The 23,214-nt window shown below is 34.8% G+C and overlaps 1 protein-coding gene across 1 annotated transcript; it reads right to left on the bottom strand.

The window, feature by feature from the left end:
• Positions 1-860: 860 nt before the first annotated feature.
• LOC110720925 (1,4-alpha-glucan-branching enzyme 3, chloroplastic/amyloplastic-like) lies at positions 861-13,683 on the bottom strand. The gene is made up of 21 exons (XM_021900015.1): positions 13,355-13,683; positions 13,172-13,243; positions 12,990-13,054; positions 11,793-12,464; positions 10,894-11,066; positions 10,688-10,777; positions 8,609-8,684; positions 8,112-8,219; positions 7,734-7,824; positions 7,471-7,572; positions 6,868-6,970; positions 5,460-5,597; positions 5,282-5,353; positions 5,057-5,161; positions 4,749-4,826; positions 4,554-4,664; positions 4,280-4,360; positions 3,610-3,714; positions 1,978-2,063; positions 1,807-1,861; positions 861-1,493 (listed from the first exon to the last, which is right to left on the bottom strand). The coding sequence occupies exons 1-21, from the start codon at positions 13,627-13,629 to the stop codon at positions 1,461-1,463; spliced, it is 2,691 nt and encodes an 896-aa protein (XP_021755707.1). The 5' UTR covers positions 13,630-13,683; the 3' UTR covers positions 861-1,460.
• Between the last annotated feature and the right edge of the window lie 9,531 nt (positions 13,684-23,214).

Below are 23,214 nucleotides of genomic sequence, written 5' to 3'. Positions count from 1 at the left end.
GAATATGAGTAACCTCAATTATTTATACTTCGTATGATGGCATGAGTAACCTTATCTGCCCATAAGACTATATGAGTGTTTTTTTTTTATATATATAAGGAGAAAGGTCATATCGGGCAGAAACCTCTCACAGATCCTCTCGACCCGAGTTAGCGGATTAGGCACTTTGGGAGTGGAGGGGGAGGATCATCTGCCAAAGGGTCCAATTTCTTCAACAAGGATCAAGAGAGACCTCTCACGTGCAAAGGAGAGGCAGTGACAACGGAGAGGCTATGCCAGTAGAGAGGAAAGGCTCCGCCATTGCTACTAGAAGAAAATCTCAAGTTTCAAGCCTTCTTTTGCTAAGTGTTGGTTTAAATTACATTCTTTGGTCATCAAACCTGCAATATAGTTAAGCCAACAAAAGGGGACTACAAGAGCGCCAAAAAGAGACCAAAATTCTACTCGTACAAGGTTAAGGAAATACTACAAACTAAAAATGAACTAGAAAAGGGGTAGAAAGAGTAACATAGAGAGAAAAAAATACAAAGAGAACTAAAAACATCAAGTGGAAAATCCACTTATTAGAGTTACCCCAATTTATTATACAAGTAAATCAATTAATGAAAACCTAAGTAACTATTTGTCCACTCGAGTAATTAATCAATTAATTAAAAACTAAGTAACTCTATTCGTCCATTTGAGTTACCCCTATTATTTTAAATTGACTATTAACAGAGTAATTCCACTAGTTTATAAAAGTTATCACATTTATCCATTGCGGTAACCCTTCAGCTCATTTGTCACGGTAACCCCATTAGATCATCGTTGTAAACCTTATTTTGTTGTTTTAACATAACTCTTATAATTTTGGGTAAAAAAAAAAAAAAACCCTTAACTTGCTATTAACAATACTTGACTACCATTTACGAAGTGTATATGTAATATTACAAATTTACATTGTAAGTTTATAAAGCATGGCACCCACAACGACCATATTAGTCGTACTTTTGATGACAGTTTTGAGTAGATACCCTCCAGGCTTTCAGCGTACAAATTGTCCTACCTATGCTAAAGCGGGCTAAGTAATAAACATCCAATTTGTCTCCATAACCCTTCGTTTGGCATGACATCGTTTTCTGTAGCCAGAATATCAGATGTATACAACACCATACGCAATGCTCCAACTGAGGACTTGAGGTCACTGGAACTGCATCACAGATAAACCTCCCGCAGGCAGGACTGAGAGCAGTAATCACGCTTCATATGTACAAGATTGCCCACTTTGAGATGCGTTGCCATAATTTTTTGATAGTGTGTACATCATTCTTTGCCAAAAGCAAGTTGATTCTTGAACTATTGTCATTCAGGTTTAGTCTATCACTTGCTACCAGTATCAGTTAGCATAGTCGTAACTCACAACAGTACAAGGTCCAGGCTAGATAAGTCTGCAAAGCTGCATTCCTCTATCCGTTAAAAAATCATGTCCTCAATATTCTTGACAATTTGTAGACCTGCAATTCATTGCAAACCCATATTGCAATTTAATATCCATGGGAATGAAATCAAGAAGTATCAACATCTAGATGATCATGCACTCTTATACAGAAGGATGTAAATCTTCTGTACAATATATCATGGAGAAGTAAAAGTAAGCTAATTGCCCAAAATTCCCCTTCGTGACTACAATAACAATGAATTATGTCCTTCAGTTTCATAAATAACTACCCCATATTAAAAATCAAGCACTCTTTATAATTTATAAGAAGAAATCCACCGCCAATTATTTTATTTTTTTTATCTAGAAAAAAAAAAAAGGTTACATACCTGAGCAGTTCTACTAGGCAATGGCACTTGTAGACAGTCCTGGAGACCATCAATTCTGCATAAGCAGGACAGATTCAGTTCAAGGAGGATTAATTACGGCAGTAAACCATAATATGTAGGGAAAGTACAGAGTTTAAGAAAAACACTTTTTAAAAGAAAAAACATGCTAACCTCTTCCTGATGCTTCTCTGCAGATATTGCTCACGGTTGACAATATCTCTTCCACCATATTTCTTCTCATCAGTATTTAGCACAATCTGTAACATCAACTTAAGGCATAAGGTCCTTATAAAGTTAGAAGTGAATACGCGCTTATGATCTTTCATATCGCTTTTCATCAACACAAAAACTCTTAAGAGACAATTTCACACGTGAACGGTGAAAAATATGAAATGATATTAATGAAGAAATTCAAAGATGCTGTGGATGTCTCTATCAAAGACTTTAGTGTCTAATGGTGATCGATAGCCAGTTGAGATGACTTTTATACATTTTTTTAGCAATAAACTCTCATATTAAGAATACTGTGACGTGAGACAATCCTACCCAGGATTTTCAGTACAAGGATTGCAACTCCATTGTCTTCATAAATAAAACTCAATTGGCCCAAACCCAACATAGAGTCAAAGACTAGCAAATAACAATTTAGCACAACTTGAAATAGGCTGAGCAGAAAAGATTAACATTGCATACGTAGTATGTAACCTAAAGCTTCTTTTGGAATGGCAAAAAATGGATATATAGCCATATACTTCCTCCTTTTATTGCACCATTTGGACTTTAACACTATTCACACAATCTCTGTTGACCATCTTTTGTGATTTATCTATAAGGAAAAGCATAGTCGTGTTGGGATCTAGTTAATTTCGCCTTGATATCTACTATATCAACTTTTTATAATTTTTACTTTAGTATAATTAAAGATATTAATAGTTAAAGTATTGCATTGGCAAGCGTGAAATGACAAATGGTGCAATTAAAAAAAACGAAGTAGATAATTGCACCCTTCATTCACCTCAAGTACCAATAACAGACTAACATTGACACATGGGTATGCGTACTTGACACTTCATATTGGAGTAATTGGTAATTTTTTGTTAAAGGATTGAGCCTAAAATCTCTGCACATCTCATGTCCAACACGAGTAGCTTTGTTTTAGTAACATAGACGGCAATTAATGATTAATCTATTGTGTACATAGTGATCAGTAATATAATTCTCCAGGTTTGTTTGATGCCATATTTGCCAGTTCAGTAATTATTCAAGATCCATGTTATTCTCAGAAAGATTAGAGTTAAACCAAAGTCTGATGATGATAAGGCAGTTAACATTTTAAAATTTCTAAGGTGCTGCATCCTTGCAATTTTAAAGCTAAAATCAAGATCAAAACGAGCTTAACTGAAATAAGTCAAATACATCATCCCATTTTTATGTTAACTTGCTGTTTTAAATTTTTGTCTCCTCTTTACATACTTTTTTCCTTATTACTCAAATTATCTGTCTCTTGAATATCTGCTATTTCCTAAAATTAACTCATGGAATGCAGGGGAGTACTGATTAATGCTGTTGACAGAAAACATCAATACAGTACAACATGGCCAACATATTATCTTAGACAACAAATAATGCTAGAATGAATAAGTTATAGGAAAAGGCAGTCTAGACATTCATTACAAGTATATTACATAGACAGGACAACAAACACAGAACAGCTTATAAGGTAAAGTATCTTTAGTAGCAACAGCAGAAATGACTTTCTAAACATATGAGAAACCAGGAGATCATAAAGGGATCCAGACTTACTTGATATTCCCCTGCCTCTTCAACTCCAACATAATATCTCTCGTATGAATTAGTCGGATGAAAGTTAAATATGAACAAAAGAGGTCCTCTCATGTAAGAAATTACCTGTAAAGCAAGAGGAAACTCGTATAGATTAATTGTGTTGTTCACACTGATGGAGTGCAAGAGACCTCCAACTTCATGAAAAACTTCCAGTTTCCTTATTTTCCTATTGGCAGGCCAGTACTAAAGTAACTTCTTACAAAATAAAAGCCAGTAAAAAGCAATAGAAATACTATGTGCCCATGTAAGAAGTTTCTCTATCATATGAACTTCAGTAGCCATGAACAATTATCTAGATACAAAAACTTGAAAAGAGTGTCAAACTCCCATGGAAGAAAATGCAAGCGCAGTAGCTCTCCAACAGGAATTCCCAACAAAATGCAATATTTCTACAGAAAAGACATTCATATGTTTCCAAACCCACAAAATGCCTGAGGTTTTGATTTGCAAAGGGTCAATGAACTCTATCAAGTTCAAATACTCCTTTAATGGAAAAAAAATACATAGTTTTAGTTCAGGAATATGGATTTCTAGATAAAACAAGAACAGGCATACTGCAACAAAAATGAAACAAGAATCATTTTCTGCATATGATAGTTGGAACTTGGAATTTTATTACCATACATACCATTGAATCATCATTCACATGGTGAACGTTTGGTAAGCCTCTTGAAAGGACCCTTTCTCTTTGATCCATCTTCATCATGTCCTACAAAAGAAAGGCATGTTGGACTCAGTATCTCATGTTAACCTCTCCATGTTAAAAATATCAACTTTCCACAACGTTTCCTCCCAATTTTAAGAGGGGTGGTGGAAAGGAAAAGAGGAACAAAGTAAGAAGCTATTGTTACTATGAGAACAAATGCACATATAGCAGCAAAACTGTAGGGATAGAATAAGACCTGGTCAAAGGCAAATAAATCACAGTGAATGCCTTGCTCTGGCAACAAATCCCAACGTCGGTTTGCTGATTCCATTGAGAAGTCGTTGCTAGCCATTGGAAACTCAACTCTCTAATAAGAGGAAAGGCCATACAACATGAGAAGATGCAAATTTTGCAATGCATTTTCAACAATAGTAAGAGACACATATGTCACCTTGGGATGCCCAAATTCATTGCCCATGAAATTGAGATAAGCACGGCCACCGATAGTAAAGGTAATCAGTCTGATAAGCTGAGGCAGGAAAAATACAAGTTTCTCAAGGTAAACTTATCAAACATTCTTATACTAAATTAACACAAATACACAATAACATCAAAACTGAAGGAACATATAAAACACAATATAACAAAAGCTTGATGAGGAGAAGCAATTGCGAAAATATGATGAATAACACATCTTTATTCTCTCAAGAACAACATCAGTTAGAATTTGGATCAGGAAAGGGGAGCTTAAAGGCATACTTTGTGTAATGATGTTCCTCTTAGAAACAAGTCTGTTGATTCTAGTGACTGTTCTTCAATATTACCAAATAATATCTCTGCAAAAGACTTCCCTCCAGATATGGACTGAACAAGAAAGAAGAAATATGAGAGTGACATTTTCCACAAAACCTGAGTTTTGACAGATTTTTGTCAGAATTCAAACTTCAAGCATACAATTTTGATGAATAGAGAGAAACTGATCACCTGATTGTGATTTTCAGCATATAGAAGCATCTTATCAGCATGCAATTTGCTACCCATCAGTGTTGTCACAATCTGCAGCATATAGACATGTTTTGCAAGATGAAAATTTGTAGTCTGAATTACTGATCATATAAATTTAAATTATAATGGCTAAATCTAATTATCAAGTTGTACTAACCTTACTCATGCTCCATTTGTCATCAGGGACATTCTCAAGAAAGTCCAGCCACATCTCAGATGCAGAAAGATTAACATAGTAATCAAATCCTAGTCCACCTTGTGAAGTGGGCTCACACAATCCAGGATAATATGTCGCCTGAACAATATAGCAAAACTGATTTTAGAATTGAAGTACAACAGCCACAGTTACAAGTTTATGAAATCGACTAAAGCTTTAACATATCTCATAACTCAGCTGACTAGGTTAATTTAATGGTATATACATGCAGCATAGATTGAGGAGATGTACAAGTATTTCGGAAATTTTAGAGAACCAGTTTGGGTTTGTGCCAGCGTGTTCAACCTTGGAAAAGATTGATTTGATAAAGCAAACGATGGAGCACAACAGGGCAAAAAAGAAGGACGTGAATATGATTTCATTGATCTGGAGAAAGATTATGACAAAGTGCCAAGAGAAGTGCTTTAGTGGGCAATAGCCAAGAAAGGAATTCCTCCAAAATATATTGACTAAATCAAGGATATGTACCAAGAAAGGATAGACGTGAAAACAGATGTTAAGATTTGTGTTGTAGCTACAACTGGACTCTATCAAGAGCCTACATTAAGTCATTTTCTCTTTGCAGCAAATTTGAACAAAGTAACAAGGGCTATTCAGGATGAGGTACCATGGTTTATGCTCTTTGCAGATGACATTGTACTGGTGGACATGACTAAAGTTGGGGTAAGGGCTAGATTGGAGCAATGGAGAAAAAACGATAAAATCCCACAGGTTCAGATTCAGTCAGTATAAAATGTAGTAGATGGGATGTCAATTTAGCACCACCAGGGAGCCAAGCGGGGATGCATTAGCTTTGGAGTTTGGATGGTGAGTTATCCAAGAGCGAGTGATTTAATTACCTTGGTTTGATTTTACAGAATAATGGAGATATAGAGCAAGATTAAACCCAGGTAGACCAAATGGAGAGTTGCAACTAGGGTATTGTGTGACAAGAGTACCCCTTAACATTAAAGGAAAAAATCTACATACGGCAATCAGACCAGCATTGTTATATGGGTCTGAAAACTTTAAGGAATGTTGGAGTTGCAGATATTGAAGGTAAATTAAGGGAAAACGGACTACACTGGTTTGGGCATGTGAAAGGAAGACCAGAAGAAGCACAGGTAAGGAAAGTAGAGAGGTGTGATCATGAGAGTCTTAGAAGAGGTCAAGGAGGACTTTAAATGACTTGGATGGAAAGAGTTAAGAATAAAATAAAGAAATTGGGTTTAGAGGGGCACATAGCACTAGAGAGAAGGTAATTGATGGAGAGGATCATGGGTACATGCAGCAATGAAATAGTAGATAAGAACGAGAAGAAAAAAAATAGTGTCAACATTTAATGACAATCCAAAAGCAATAGCCTTACATCTTCTGCAATAGTTATAATATTGGGATGCAGGACATGCAGAATGTCATTTGCCATGATGAGGTACATTAGGGCATCCCTGTCTACATACTGATTGCAGTATCTGTAATTAAACAAGTTTTACAAGTCAATATCAATGTTTCGAAATTTCAATCAGGTATGATGCATTTAGAGCACTAAGTATGTCTAAGTAAACAATTGCCACCTTTGCAAATAGCACATATCAGCTTGAAAATAAGAACAACAGAAAATTGCTGAAAAGGTAAACGGTAAAATGTTTTTTTTTTTTTTTTTTTTAGAGGATAGTGGAAATTCATTAAGCAACATCAGAATAGCTACAGTTAAAATGATAATCCCGTTCTCAAATTATGATAACTGATAAGTCAAACTTTTTAATTATTTTTTTCCCCACAAAATGCATCAACAATTTTAAAGTGCGGTACTGAGAGGCTAAATTTTGTAGCAAGATATAAGAATTAAGAAGTATCAACATAATTTTTAACGCATGTCTACTTTTTGGGTTTTGCTGGAATTAGTAACGTAGATGTTTGGCAATGATATATTCATTAAACAAAGACAACGAAGACATTTATGAAGACTTACTCCCCCAATTCACCAGTAAAACTAGCAAAGCCATTGTGTGTATAAATCATTGAAGAGAGCGAATGAAACTGAAAACCATCAATTTGATACTCTTCAACCCACCTGCTCAAATAAACCATCAATTTTAAAACAATCAATTTCATATGCCATCATGTTAACAGATCATAACTTTAACAAAAATGAGCCGACAAACAAGCAAATAAGCAAAAGATACAAATCGATGATAATAGTAAAGCAATGGAACTTAATAGTTGAATCACTACCAATTCAGGTTGGAAAGGAGATATTGTAGCACATCAACATCACCATACTTGAACATTCTAGTTCCCCAATATTTGTGCTGTCCTCGTTTCCCTAATCACAAAACAAGCACGTTAAACTAACTTCAGAAATATTACTTTAATAAAAAAAAATTAAAAAAAAATCATAATTAATAACATGAAGGCAAAGGAAACAAGCACTTTGGATTTGTACTTTGATTCTCTTTATGCTTTTTGGCCATATAAATTTCTAGATATCCATAAAGAGCGACATCTTAGGAAGCATGAAGTATGGCAAGGGACTCAAGTTTGGGTAGTGACAGAGACATAGAGTGAATCACAAATTCACTGAACACCAGAAAGTATCGGTAATAAGATTACCAGTATGAAAGTAGCAGTCATTTGTTCCATCAAAATGTGATAATCCAACCATCTCATCTGCTGCTGCATATGAATGAACAATATCTAGAAATACTAGTAGTCCTAGACCTGTCAAAGAACAAATATGACCAAAATCATTTCGTTTAGTATCCCCTCCAGATAAACAAGTAAAAGAGATTTTCACCAAGAATACCCTGAGGTTTGGTATATATTTAGTGAGATATCTTTAACCTTGATGATATATATTAAGGTATGTAATATGTTGATGGCTAATTTATTTCCAAAGAGGTTCCTTCTGCATGACCAATGACCATTTTACCCCAAAAAACATTGGATAAGTGATTGATAGCGTGGAGTATACCTCTTTGAAAATATACTTAATCCATAGTCTATAAGATAATAAATCAAAGTCGCCCAAATTCTTCAGAATAGAGTATTATAAAGAGTAATTGCTTCTTTGCTTATGTCTTATACTATCATAGAAGATGGGTAACAACCATGAGCTTCATCAATCAAGCGCTTGAAGTCTTCTGGAGTGCCATAACGACTGCTTACAGCATACATGTTTGTAACCTGTATCAACATTCAAATAAGCTACTAAAGTACTGCAAATAATTAAAAAAAAAAAAAAAAAAAAAGAATTAACATACTTTGAAAATGTTTTTTTTTTTTTTTCATATATTTGCCTCCGAAGAGAAAAGGAGGCATATAGAACTTGAAATGATACAAGGCGTTTGGGTTGAGGTTTCCTTTTTAAACATTAAATACTGTCATTAATCTAAAGAGTAACTCCACATTCTAATAGCTTCATGATACAAAATCCATTATACATATAAACAAAGTATCTATATGCAAGTCCAGGTTTCATAACTCACACATAAACGGCTGCAAATATAAGGACAGGTGAAATGTGGTATCTCGTAGCTGTGCACTTTTACCCCACATATACATATTTATGCTCAACTGCTCAAGCATCATTTTACAAGAGTTCACCACATTAATCTCACCAACAATTAAGCAAACGCAAATAGACAACTTTTTCAAGAGTTAAGCATGTGAAACACACAGCTAGTGATACACTAGTCCCAACAGCAAAATCAACTGGGACAAACAAGACATGCTCGTGAGCTCCTCTGAAATTCTAAATCAATGTTCAATCATCTTCTTTATGGCAAAACTGACAAATTGGTATATGAATCCATGGGTATTGGACAACACAATTTTTTGTATGCGGCATGTTGTATCGTGCGTCAGGGTTACTCGAGTTACTCGGTCAGGGGGTTACCTGATTTGCTGGGGTTACTCAATCAAGGGTTACTTGAGTTACTCTTGACCGACTAACCCTTTGAGTTACCCCTGAATAACCCCTGACTGAACTCCTTAAATAACCCCTGACCAAGTAACTCGAGTAACCCCTAACTGAGTAACTCGAGTAACCCCTAACTGAGTAACTCGAGTAACCCCTACCGGAGTAACTCGAGTAACCCTTGACCGAGTAACTCGAGTAACCCCTAACCGAGTAACCCCTCAAGCAACACTTGACCGAGTGAACCCCTCGAGTAACCCCTATCTGAACCCCTCAAGTAACCCCTGGACGAGTAACTCGAGTAACCCCCGACTGAATAACTTGGTTAACCCCTGTGGTGTGGCCTGCTGCACCAAAAAGTTGCTAATTGGACAATTGGGTAGATATAGTTCAATTGGGTACATATTGGTATATAAAAGTCAAAAGGTCAAAAATAGCCACGGGAACATATAGGCATAAATTGTTCCCGCAGGCTGGAACTTACTAGATATAGTGTGTGCGGTGTGCCCATCAACCCCTTATTTTTGTAGTTTTCTACTTCCTCCAATCCTTAAAGATTGCCCCATATACTAAAAATGGATGGCCTTGAATGATTGCCCCATACCTTATTTGGTAAAATTTTCCACTTGCAACCCCACTTGTTCTCTTTATCTCTCTCCTCATCAATACTTGTCCCCACCCATGTGCACTAAATCTTGCTTTGATTCTTATAAGAGTGAATTCGGGGTTTAGGGCAATCTATTAGGGACAGGGGGGATTAACTTTTATTAGAAGATTTGATTTCATCCTTGTTCTTTTTTTTTTCATTTTTTTTTTTTTTTTTTTTGGGGTACAAAGGTAAGAAAAGCTTAAAATAAAGGAACAACAAAGCCTTGGTCCCAAAAATAATTTGGGTTGTCTAACATGAATCGTCAAAAGGGACCATTCACCATTCGTAAAAAGTAAAACAAGAAAAGTTCAAAGCATAGCAAAGCCACTTAAGCAATGACCTCATCAAGTATCTACCATAGTTCAGGTGACGAATCTTGTAAATGACCACCCTTCGAAGCTTTTTCGATTCGCCAACAAAAAACCATCAGGAGCCAATAGGAGAATTTAAAAGGTTAAATATTAGGGCAATATGTGTCCGTTTATTTAGTATCACAGTGTAACCTTATATACCAAATTGTACAATACGGCAATACACATAGTTTTATGTATCATTTTGTCAATTGGACCCTTCTTTTTCACAGAAAAGACAATGAAAATGGAGACAAAAGTTTAAACTCACTCTATAACCAGCTGTGAAGTAATCTTTGTGCTCAATAACACCAAATAATTGGACTGCATTGTACCCAAGTTGCTTTATGAAAGGAAGGGTCTGCAATTTTAAAACCAGAAAAAACGAAAAATCAATAAAAAGAGCCATAGACATTTTATCAAGGGATGAAAACAGATATTCTATCTCAATACTACAGATCATCCAAAGAGTGGAACCTTCTCAGTAAAATCATTAAAGGAGGTTATCATTGGCTCTAACCCACTGATTCCGACATGGCACTCATAAATGCGGAAGGATTTTGGGACCGTCGGCTGCTTGTTTCTCCACTTATGAGCGCTCTCAGGAGGCGGCTCCCAGTGAACAGCACAAGGTTGATCTCCCTCCACATCTATAGCATGTGCACCAATCCAATGAAATCAATTCTCAGTGTCCGACAAAGTCAATATTGGATTAAGCTTGGGGAAATACCAACAAAGTCTTGAAAACTAGATTACACACAAGTGATATGAGTAATGGAAATGATGATCATGAAGGTATTGACGGAGTTTCAAACTTTGATGAAATAAACAGAACTTATCAGGTTAAAAACTATATGCCTCCGCAAAATCACCTTATGTAGCATCACAAATCTTAATGTAGCAATGAAACAGGATGTTAGATAGTCAAGTCTAGGGCAATGTCATTACGTTAATATAACCATGTCAAAGAAGAGGACCAAAAAGAGCAGCCAGGACTACTAGGTTTCATGTTTAAACTCATCTATAATTATATACTGAACAAACCATACAAACAACACAGAGCACAAGGCTTCAAATTCCATCTCAAGTAAGGTTGAGGCAGCAGAAGTACTCAGCCTAATATCTTGAAGAGAGGTCCAAGAGAGGTCATCAAGCATCTTTTGTAAGTATCGAAGACATAAAGGGTATCTGCAATGTCTGTGAAGGTCTTCCTTACTTAGAAGATAGCACATGCATATATGACAAATTGGCTACAAACAATGTTCCAACTGCTGCTTTTCTGAGCAAGGGGAACTCTTGAGAAAAGTCATGGAATAAAAGGTTGATTTTAAACCTGAATAAAACCTGATGGTATCAAAAGAAGGAATTTAATCCACCTGGAAGAACATAAGTAGCCCAGGCTGGAACCCTTTCCAAAGCTCCATCAGGAGTGTTGAAATAGACCCTGTACTTGCTTCCGTGTGGAATACAAGGACTATACTTCTTCATCCAAGCTTTTCTTCCTTTTCGTGTCTCAAACCAATAAGCAAGAGGAGGCTTCTTGTTACGAAATTTCTCTCGAGAAATTGGATCATCCACAACATTATATATGTCATATTCCTTTCCGCTATCAATCACATCATAACGAAAAAACTCAGGAGGTTTATCTTTATGCTGTTCTCTGTAAGCCTTATATCTAGTTTCAGCATCTGGTAATTCTTCCAGCTCCTCCAGTGTTTGTGGTCCATTAGGGCCAAAAATTTGTTCATACAATTTCGATGCTACTTCATATCGATTATTGAGGTAGCGGTCCTCCCCTGGTTCCCAATACTCATCATTTGCTCTCTGGAAAGCTTCGTCAATGGAAACCGTATCACCTTTATCATAGTCATCAACATAATTGTATTGCTGGAAATAAAGATCATCGGCCTCTTCTCCATCCCTCAACTTATCATCAAGAATTACAAACCAGTACCCATAATCATCATGGCCGAGGTGACCTTCTCTAGCAGCATTCTCAATAGGAGACCAATTATTGAAGTCACCAACTAGAGCACAATATCGTGCACCTGTGGTCAGATGATGTGACAACATGATATGAGCAACCTTTGTAAAAACAAGCTTAATGGGCCAATGAATCAAAACAAAAAAAAAAAAAAAAAAAAAGTTATTAACGGTAGATTAAGAACTAAACACATTTATCACCATTATTGGAATGGATTACATTTGATTATATTCCTTCCCCTTATACCATTTCATTCCGATTCTGTTTTTAACAGTGAATTAAACATGCTCTAAACAATCATTATAAGTTGGAGCAACCTAGTAGATAGTTGAAGAGAAACTAAAACACTATTTTCATCTGCTTCCTTCATGATCACAAAAGGTTAAGCTTTCCCTTTTAAAGTGTGCCACTCACCAATTGAGAAAATAAGATTGCTAGTTATCTTAAAAGTGAAGAGCCAACAAAGTACATCCAAAATTAACAATCGTAACAACTAAGCATAATTCATTAATTTGAACTAGTAACGTGACAACAAAACCCGAACGGAGGAAGTATGTAACATATTTACAGAATGTGCATTAAGAAAAACCTGGAGCCCATTCCATGAAATCTACACGATGCTGCGGATGGCGATGCATACCCAACAATTCATACCTACAGAAACACACACAAATAACATAAGAAACATATACATTTCCACCATAGTACATTGTCCAAAAAATATAAAAAAATCCAACTTTTTTAAAGTTAATTAATCAAACAAAAACTAACCCAGAAGCCAATTCTTTGAGATTCATGAACCGCTGAAATATTTCATCTTTACGGTTTTTATAAGCCTTGTGCCTACAACACATAAAATTATCTCCAATAACCCATAATCTCAAATTTACATAAAAACCAAAATTTGCATGTAAAATTGAGAAAAAAAAATGCTAATAATGGGAAATTCAATACCTTTCACGCAGGAACTGAGAAAAAGCTTTGTGGGTAATGCCGAGTCGAGTTAAAAACCCAACTGGGTCAACTCGTTTCTCACTCGTTGATGATTCTTCTCCTTTTTTGGGTTGATTTTGCTGTTGTTGGGGTTGCTTTGAAGAAGTTGAGCACCTCCATTTTTTTGAAAATTTGATTTTTTGAAATTGGGGTTTATTTGGAAGGTGAAATTGAGGATAATTGTTGCTTAATTGTAATGAATAACACTGAGATTGTGCTGTTAATGTGATGAACATTTTTGTTGCTTTAATTTGAGAAGTTGTGTTGAAGTTTTAGATAAGAGGGTTTTAGAAGTTTTACGAGTTTGGAGGGGTTTTTGGGTCGACTCGGTTTAAGAATGATGACAGGCTCCGAGTTAAAGGGAGGTTGACAATTTTTTTTTTTTGAAAAATTGACATAAATAATACCACCTTTTAGTGGTCTGCTTATATTAGTCCCACCTTTTAATTAACTCATAATAATCCTAACTTTAAGGTCCATCAGTTTTAATTTGACCCTCTACACTAATGAGTTTATGACCGGTAACTTGCTCACGTGGCATTTGGGTTGAATGTCAACCTTCCTCTACCCAAAAAAAATTAATAATTCTTCCTAAGAGTCTAATTACTCCTTGCTACTTATTCAATACGAAAAGAAGAAAAAAAGGAAAGAAAAAAAAAAGTAAAAGCACCATTGATTGCGCCATTACTGAAGATTGGTAGTTTGGTACGGCTACGGGGCAGCGTCTGGACAGCTGGAGGTGTGTAAGGCAAAGCTCCATTAAAGGTATGCTCTTTAAACCCTTAAATTTCGTGGAATTTCATTTATAATTAAAATTGCTTGGTCCTTTTACTGTATGCTTGCATATTATGTTGGTATTTTTGTGGGATTATATGTAATTGTAGTTAATATAAGTTTTAAAATTTAAAATTCGTATTTTAATTTTATTTATAATAAATTTTTTTGGATTGGGGTTAGTGTATAGATTGCTGGAATGGATGATGAAATTACCTTAAAGTTCTGGCATGGTGGGTTCTTTAAGCAAGATTCTACAAGTTTAGTGTATTTGGGAGGGCAAGGGAAGACATATGAAGTTGACCCTGATGAGTTATGTTGGTTTTGGCTTGAGGAATTAGTTAGAAAATGTGGTGGTTATACACATATTGAAGGTGTGTATTACCTCGTTCCAGGGCTGTCATTAGCTAATGGGTTTAGAAGGGTGTATAATAACTCGGAGGTAAGGGATTTGATTGACATAGGTGTGGCAAACAGATGCATTGATATGTATGTTTTACATGGAGTAGATGAGCCTGAACTTTTGCCATTAGAGTTAGAACCATTAAATGAAGTCATTAAAACACAATCCAAGAGAAAAGCTAAAAAATTGACCCCTAAGAGGGGACCACCCACACATATTGTCACCCCACTTACAAAAAGCCCTAGTAAACAACAAAAACAACCCATATACAAAGATTCTCCTATGAGCAGAGAAGATGCTTCTTTGACTCAAACAACTCACCAAAAGCTACCTTCCCAATTTCACACATCTACAAACTCTAGCAAACCAACTACAAATACCCCTGAATATTAACCAAAAACCATACCCACCCATCCACAAACATCCACCCCTCAACTTGAAACGACATTTATCCACATAGAAAAAGCCACTGTTGAACCAGAAACCATATTCTTACACCCAGAAAAAGCCACTTTTGAACCAGGTAACACATCTACACAGCAGCAAACTTCCACCCAAGTCCCATATGATTATGACTGGTATGATAGAAGACCAGATAGCCCAATTCCATGGAATGAGCTACTTGTTGAAAATAATGAAGTAGAAGAGCTAAGTGATCCTGATTATGAAGCAAGCTAGAGAATTTTGATGATGATTTTTGCTATGAGGATTTAGCATATGAGAATTTAGATGAAAATATTAAGGATGAGGTAGAGGATTTAGAAGGGTTGTTTGTTGATGATCTTGTTGGTTTAGGTGGGGAAGAAATTGAAACAAGTGATGATGAATACCTCACTACTAGGGACAGAGTAAAAAGCTAATACTAATAAGCTGACACAACTAGCAGAACATCTCCAGAGAGAGGCTGCAGAAGGTAAGCTTGGTGCTCAAAATGATGAAAATTTTGTTTTAAGATATAGGGTTGAAAACTCTACCAGGACTGAATGTCTTAGTGAATATGAGGATTCTGATGGTGATCAAAATAGTCTTATTGAGAGTGGTGAAGAAGAATTAGGGGAAAGGAGAAAGGGCTCAAGAAGTGTTTTAGTTAGTGAGAACACTGATTTTTCTACTTTTCAATGGAAGGTCGAACAGAGGTTTGCTACAAGGAAAGATTTCAAAAAAGATGTGAGCAAGTTTTCTATTCTTGTAACACCCCAATAATTCTCTCTTTAAAACCTTTATTAACCTGCAAATACTTTTAATAACCTGTGAGAGAATTACTGGCGTGCTACCGCCATGTGTTCAAACGTTAAGGCTAGTATCAGAAATCAGCAGCGGAAAACTAACTTAGTTTTATAAAAGAATATAAGTTTCAAAACTAAAAGTCAAAACTCAATTTAGTCTTACAAGTTGGAACCATAACGGCCCTTATTCAAAACCCAGTAAAATAGGAAGCGAGCAGAGTTAGAGTCAAAATAACATCATTTTATGAAATGAAATAAGCTAAATGATTAACCAATGCTCCACTCAAATCCCATCACCCTGATGCAAGTTCAGTTTATGCAGAAACCTGTGATTAATATGCTCCCCAATATTACAAGTGTAAGAATTAGATCATTACAGGGTCATTGAAGGCGAAGACCATGACCAAAAGAAACACACAAAAGCACATCATCAGCAACGCTGAGTACATACAAGCTACGAAACACAGTAAAGAGCCTTAGCATGATACTAACAAGCATTCCATACACTCAATATAACCATTGACTCGAACACATGATTCAATTGTTACTTATTACAAAGTTTTTATTTAAGTAGCATTGACCACTTCATTAATTGATTGGATTAAGCAATAGACCGGATTGTCCCCCTGTGCTCCATTCCGGAACATTAAATAAGAAAACCCTATGCCTCCTTTCGGAAGACATTAATAAACATCCAATGGCAGACGGGCGCGACTCCGTGGCCATAGCTAGTATGAGATCTCATCTAACTCATTATAATTTTAAGAGAATTTAAAACAAGAGACTCGTAGATCAGACGGCCTCTGAAAAGTACACGGCTAATACCCCGTGAACCCCAACCCTTGTTTGTCATTACTCTACATGTGCACAAATCTAGAGTTTTATTGCTCATCCTTCTTGCACTTTACGTGATTTACCAGTTTAAATTTGGTGATGACTCATATGCAAACAACACAACCAATCATACATCAATCATTCAAATCATTCAAGTTTCCAATTCAATTCTTAATTTATCAGTGATAAACAACATTTATTATTGAATCCTTTAACTACCTCGGTGTATAAACACCTTAAATGCATAAGGCACCTCATATCCACAATCTTGTCTTATAAGACTTTAACTCTTCCTTTACTCATTCCATTTCAATACAAATGAATAAGTAATTAAAATGATTCATTCCATATATCCTTGTATTTTTGCCTCTAAGCTCACTTTGCAAATTATTGCATAAATAATGCTCATAAGGAAAATCAATGCAAATTTTCTCATACATAAATTAAACCAATCATCACATTTATCATCAATCAACTCATTACCAAACAATGTCAACCAATCCACAAGTTCCCTAGCATGATTCTAGGTTTTTTTTCCAAGTCCCTAAACATGCTCCTAAAATCAAGTTTCTTGTATTCTTATACGTACCTTAATTAAATCATCTTTCCAACTAGCCACAATGCTAGAAATTACTCAACTTAAAGTCTCCTACAATACCAAATACATAAACTCAATTACTTCCTTGATTACAAAAATTTCTATCAACTTTTAAACACTTTAAACCTTCTCTAATAAGCTGAAATTTTGGTATAAAACCTTTAAAACTCTTTCTTTAAGTGGGTAATTAAAACCACAAAGTAAAAACTCATTCATGGTGTTTATATAAAAATTCCAGCACACTTTTTAAAATTTAAACCCCCCAAATAAATCTGAAAATTATTTTTAAAACATTAAACCTTCGTCAAAAATCAAAAACTGTCCGAAAATCCTATTTAGAGCCTGATTTTGGCCATGAGAGGGTGGTGCTCACTACCTATGTAGTGAGTTATGATTAGAACGTTGTTTACACACGAAAAAAACTATTTTTTTTGTAAAAATCGGACAAGTTCAGCGTGATTAAAACGTGATTAAAAATAATTATGAACGGAGATCGGAATTTGATTACCGAAAATCAGTTTTTATGTTTAATTAATCTTTATAAATTAAATAGGAATGAAAGCTCTAATTTAATTGATTATTAGAACCCTAAAAATCAACACTTTAATAGTTAAAACCCTAACTTTTTAATACTTTATAAAAATCATAATTTAAAACCATACAAAATCAGAAATTTATACTCTTTAGTTGTCAAAACACAATTATAAAATATACTAATCATATTCAATAATAACTAAAATCAAAAATCCATAATATATAATTATAGGGATAATAATTAAAACAAGAGGAGGAAGAAAGAGAACCACCGTGGTGGTGGCCGACGGGTCGCCGGCGGCTGGGTGGCGTGGCGGCAGCAAGGTGGCGTGTGGTGATGGTGAGTTGCACGCATGAAAGAAACAGAAGAAAGAAAGAATAAGGAAAAAGAGGAAAAAAAAGAAAAAGAAAAATAAGGGAAAAAGAAAAAGAAAAGTTACTTACCCCCCAAAATCTGATTTTTGATCTCTTGTGTGGAAAAATTTTGGGGTTTTGAGGAAATTTATAGAGTAGAAAGTAGGTATTGGGTTTGGGCTTAATAAATAGGTAGGCTTTAGTTATGAAGTATTTGACCCACAAGGGTTCAAATAAAAGAATTGGGCTTACTTAAATGAAATGGGTTGGTCCACAAGGAGTATGTAAGGATTGTTTACATACTATTATTTAAATGGGCCCAACAATTAATAAACGTTTAGCCCAAAATAAATTATAATTTTATAAAACTCAATAATTTAAAATACTTTAGCCCTTAAAAATATATTATAATTAATTAAATAATTTATAAAATACATAAAAATACGGAGTATTACAATTCTACAAGGTAGAAACTTGAGTTTTGTAATCAGCAATGACAAAAGACAACAAAGAGTAGGTGTAAGGTGTGTTAAGAGTTGCGCATTTAGATTGTATTCATTATGGGATTCTAGAAGAGCTACTTTTGTAGTTAAAACGGTCAAGATTGAGCACAATTGCAATAGAGATATGGAGAGAAATAAACAACAAAAGAGCACTTGGTTGGCAGAGCAATTCCTATAAGTTTTTAAAGCTCAACCACACTGGCCAGCTAAAGAAATTATAGAGACTGTGAGGAGAGCATACAAGATGAATGTGAAAAAGGACTTTGCTTACAAAGTCAAATATTATGCTCACAGACTTTTGCATAGGTCTATGAAAGACCATTATGCTAAACTAGGAAGGTACTTAGAAGCTTTGAGATTATCTAGCCCTGGAACTGAATTGGACTTGGTACCTAATCCTGATAGCAACTGCTTCCTCCCAATTTTTCAAAGACTATTTATGTGTTTTGAGGGTTTGCAGAAAGGCTGGAAACAAGGGTGTAGGAAAATAATATGCATTGATGCTTGTTTTTAAAGACATTTCTGGGCGGTCAGTTGTTAGTGGTTGTAGGGAGAGATGGTAATGACCAGATGTATCCTATAGCATGGGCTATAGTTGAAGGAGAAAATAATCTTTCATGGTTCTGGTTCATGATACATCTTCAGAAATGTTTGGATCTTGGTGATGGAACAGATGTTGCTATAGTCTTAGATGAACATTAAGTAAAAAACTTCTCCTAAACTTACTTACTACATGTTCTTTATAGCTACTTTATATCCTTAAACATATTTGACAACAGATAATGATGTGGTGATTGATTTGTATTGTTTGGCTTCAGGCTATATTGTCCTCAGTTGCTTCTATTCTTCCTATGGCTGAACATAGGCATTTTGCAAGGCACATTTATGCCCTACGGCATAAAGCCTTTAAAGGGGATGAGATGAAACTACTGTTCTGGAAGATTGCAAAGGCATATAACCTTGCAGACTACAATTACGCCCTTGATGAATTAGCAACAATGAATGAGGATGCTGCAACTGCATTCAAGAGTTACAACCCCAAGTGTTTTTGTCGAGCATTTATGTCTACATCCATGAAAGTTGATGTGATCACTAACAACCTAGCTGAAACCTTTAATGGTTACATAGTGAATGCAAGGACCAAACACTTGATCTATATGCTAGAAGACATAAGTACCACTACAATTGTCCCAGAATACAAGCAAGACAACAAAAGCTGCACACTGCGATGTTCTTCCTTCAAGGGATAATTTGTTTGAAGTCAACTTTTTCTTTGATAAGCTGATCGTTGATTTAGATGCCAAGATTTGCACTTGCCAGGAAGTGGGATTTGACATGAATCCCTTGTTGTCATGCAATCTCTGCCATTTTTTTTCCTTGCATAAGAAAGCAGAGGATTTTGTGGATTCTTGTTACACAAAAGAAGTGTACTTGAATGCATATGCTGGTTCCATCCCCCCTCGTGAAGGTGAAAGACACTGGCCTAGGGTGGAAGTTCACATAGACCCCGCACCCATCAAAGTTGGTCAAGGAAGACCAAGAAAAAATCGAAGAAAAGATCCACATAAAAAGCCCAAAGAAGCTTGGAAAACTAACTAAACATGGCATAGAGATGACATGTAGCACTTGCCAGAGCAAAGGACATAATAAGAGAAAATGTTCTAATAAGGACACAACTCCAGCTCAAGATAATCCACCTAAAAGACCTAAAGGGAGGCTAAGAAAAGATGGAGAATTACCACAACCCATGCCTTCCCAAACTGATATGCAAGATGCTCACTTGAATGCTACTGCTGAACCTAGTAGATTAGGGACATGTGGTAGAGTTATTAGAGGTGGCAGGGGTGGAAGAGGTGGATCTAGGGGGGGAATTACTCAGGGTAGGGGTGGAAGTACTCAAGGCAGGGGTGGAAGTACTCAAGGCAGGGGAGGAAGTCAGACTAGGGGAGGTAGAAGTGGTTGTAGGGGTGGAAGAAACAGGGGGAGGAATCAAGTAAGTATCAAGTAACTTGGGTTACAAAAAAAATAAAAAATAAATAAAAATGTCTATCACTAACTGATTTTTTCAGGTACCTATTGGAGTAGGTGTTTATACAGCAGCTGATGGATCATCATACTATAATGTAGGCTATATTTATTTAAAGTCCCTTATTTTAGTGTCTTAAGTTCCATTAATATAAGCTAATAAATTCCCAAAATTTGAAGCCAACTGGAATGCAAGCAAGTCAGAGCTCAGTGAATGCATCTTCAAGTCCTTAACATCACCAGATTAGAGATTTTGCTAGTTTATATTGCTATGGCAATTATATGTATTTGACGATTGCCTTTTTTTGTAGACAATGGCTTTGTATTTGATGCATGTTTTCTTTGTATCAAATTATATTGAATGACTACGGAACAATTACGCTAAATATCAGTAATTTAGACAATTTTCTAAATATATGATAATAATTTTCATTTCAAACATTCATCATTCAATTACATAAGATTCATATTTATAAAATTATAAGCATTACATAATCATAACTACATAATCACTGTTACAACCAATTTCATCAAGTACATAATTGCAAAAAAAATAAAAATAAAAACCACGAAGCAATGAGACCCATGGAATTTCTACCACCTTTATGCCTAGATAAAGTACCAGACATGACAGATTTTTGTTTGCCACTAGACATTTGAACTCCCAAATTTTTGCTTGCTACTTTTTTTTTTTTTTTTTTAATTAGAGAGGAATTTGAAGAGAAGAGATGAATTGATGGAGCAAAAATTCGAAGAACAACATAGGGGAAAGGAAATAAGGAAGGGTAGCTTTTTAAACGGGCAAAAAAATATAAAAGAATCCAACCCAAATGCCACGTCAGCAAGTTATCGGGTGTAACAGGTCATAAGTGTAGAGGGTCCAATTAAAACTGATGGGCTTTGAAGTTGGGATTAGTATGAGTTAATTGAAAGGTGGGACTAATATGAGCAGACCACTAAAAGGTGGGATTATTTATGTCAATTTTTTCTTTTTTTTTTTCCCTCATTTTTCTCAATTTATTTTACTATAGTTGTTTTTTAACTGTAATTTTACCAGAAAAAAAGGGAAATTATTTCTCAATGAGTCAATATTGATTAAAAAAACACAAAAATCAGTCAATTCATAGCCTCAATTGACGAGTATAACACTATTTAATTTTAATTTAATACTCCTTTGTTTTTTTTATAATTAGAGTTGGATGTGCACATTTGCAAAAACACAACTTTGATCAATAATATCTTTAATTAGAGGTTAGTAAAAATTATGAAAAAAAATAATTTATAAAAGTAGACATTATGACAAATCCAACAACATATTATATTATCATATTTATATATTATATATTGGTTAAAAAAATTAAGTCAATGATGACCTACGCATAGTGGAATTTTCCAACTCTAGCTTATAAAAAAAAACGGAGGGAGTACTTTGTATATATAAGTGAGATCATATAAGAATTTAAGGCTAATGAGAATAAGGAATCAATTTAAACCCTTAGATCATCGTAGGTGTTTCCCGTGTTCATTTAAGACATTTTAGTATTTTAATTTTTCAAACTATTTTTCAGTTTATTTACTTTTAACAATCAGGTCGACAATATAATTACACCATCCTGAGATTGTGCTGTTAATGTGATGAACAATTTTGTTGCTTTAATATGAGAAGTTGTGTTGAAGTTTTAAATCAGAGGGTTTTAGAAGGTTTATGAGTTTGGAGGGGTTTTTGAGTCGACTCGGTTTAAGAATCATGACCAGCTAGTTAAAGGGAGGCTGACAATTTTTTTTCTAGTTTTTCTCAATTTATTTTACTACATTTGTTTTTTTAACTATATTTTTTTACCAAGAAAAGGGGAAATCATTTCTCAATAAGTCAATATTGATTAAAAAAAAAAGAAAAAAAAAAGTCAATTTATAACTTTAACTGACAAGTATAATACTATTTACTTAATTACTTTTAATATATTACTCTGTATATATAATTGAGATCATATGAGAATTTAAGGCTAAAATGAGAATAAGGAATCAATTTAAACTCTTACGTCATCATAGGTTTTTTTCCGTGTTCATTTAAGACATTTTAGTATTTTAATTTTTCAAACTATTTTCCAGTTTATTTACTTTTAAAGCAATTCCATTAACCTTTTGATTGATTTCATTTATTTTTACTGATTTTTTATTTACAATTTATAGCTAAAAATTGGAAATCACTTTGTAAAGTTAAAATATTACCTTTCGATTGTAGTATTTCCTTATACAATGATTTATTTATTTTTAAAGCTGATCTGAAATCATAAATCCTCATCTCTACTAAGTTTAGTAGCTGGCCTTCTATCTATATTCAACATATATTACTAAACCTTAGGGTGCAAGATGTCGTTTCCCATGTGTCACTTCAAATGAAAAGTTCCAAACGAAACAAACATAAAGAAACAGATGGAATATGTTACATAGTATGATCAGAAACATATGCTCATAAAATAACAAGAAATCTAACCCTTTATATAAAGATTAGTTTACTAAAGGTCATTTGTTCAATCACAAGTTCAGACACCAGTTTTTCTAGATCACAG

Source organism: Chenopodium quinoa, unplaced genomic scaffold, assembly GCF_001683475.1.
Source record: "Chenopodium quinoa cultivar QQ74 unplaced genomic scaffold, ASM168347v1, whole genome shotgun sequence".
Taxonomy (NCBI): Eukaryota; Viridiplantae; Streptophyta; class Magnoliopsida; order Caryophyllales; family Amaranthaceae; genus Chenopodium; species Chenopodium quinoa.
This window is presented reverse-complemented; position numbering and strand designations above follow the sequence as displayed.

What these genes read in the sequence shown, in the direction of transcription:
- LOC110720925 (XM_021900015.1), bottom strand. Translation starts at nt 13,629, where the DNA reads ATGTTCATCACATTAACAGCACAATCTCAGTGTTATTCATTACAATTA. An exon ending in AAGAGGCAGGGGAATATCAA is followed by an intron (nt 2,064 to 3,609) that starts GTAAGTCTGGAT and finishes TTGATGTTACAG; the next exon opens with ATTGTGCTAAATACTGATGA. An exon ending in TGCCTAGTAGAACTGCTCAG is followed by an intron (nt 1,494 to 1,806) that starts GTATGTAACCTT and finishes AATGAATTGCAG; the next exon opens with GTCTACAAATTGTCAAGAAT.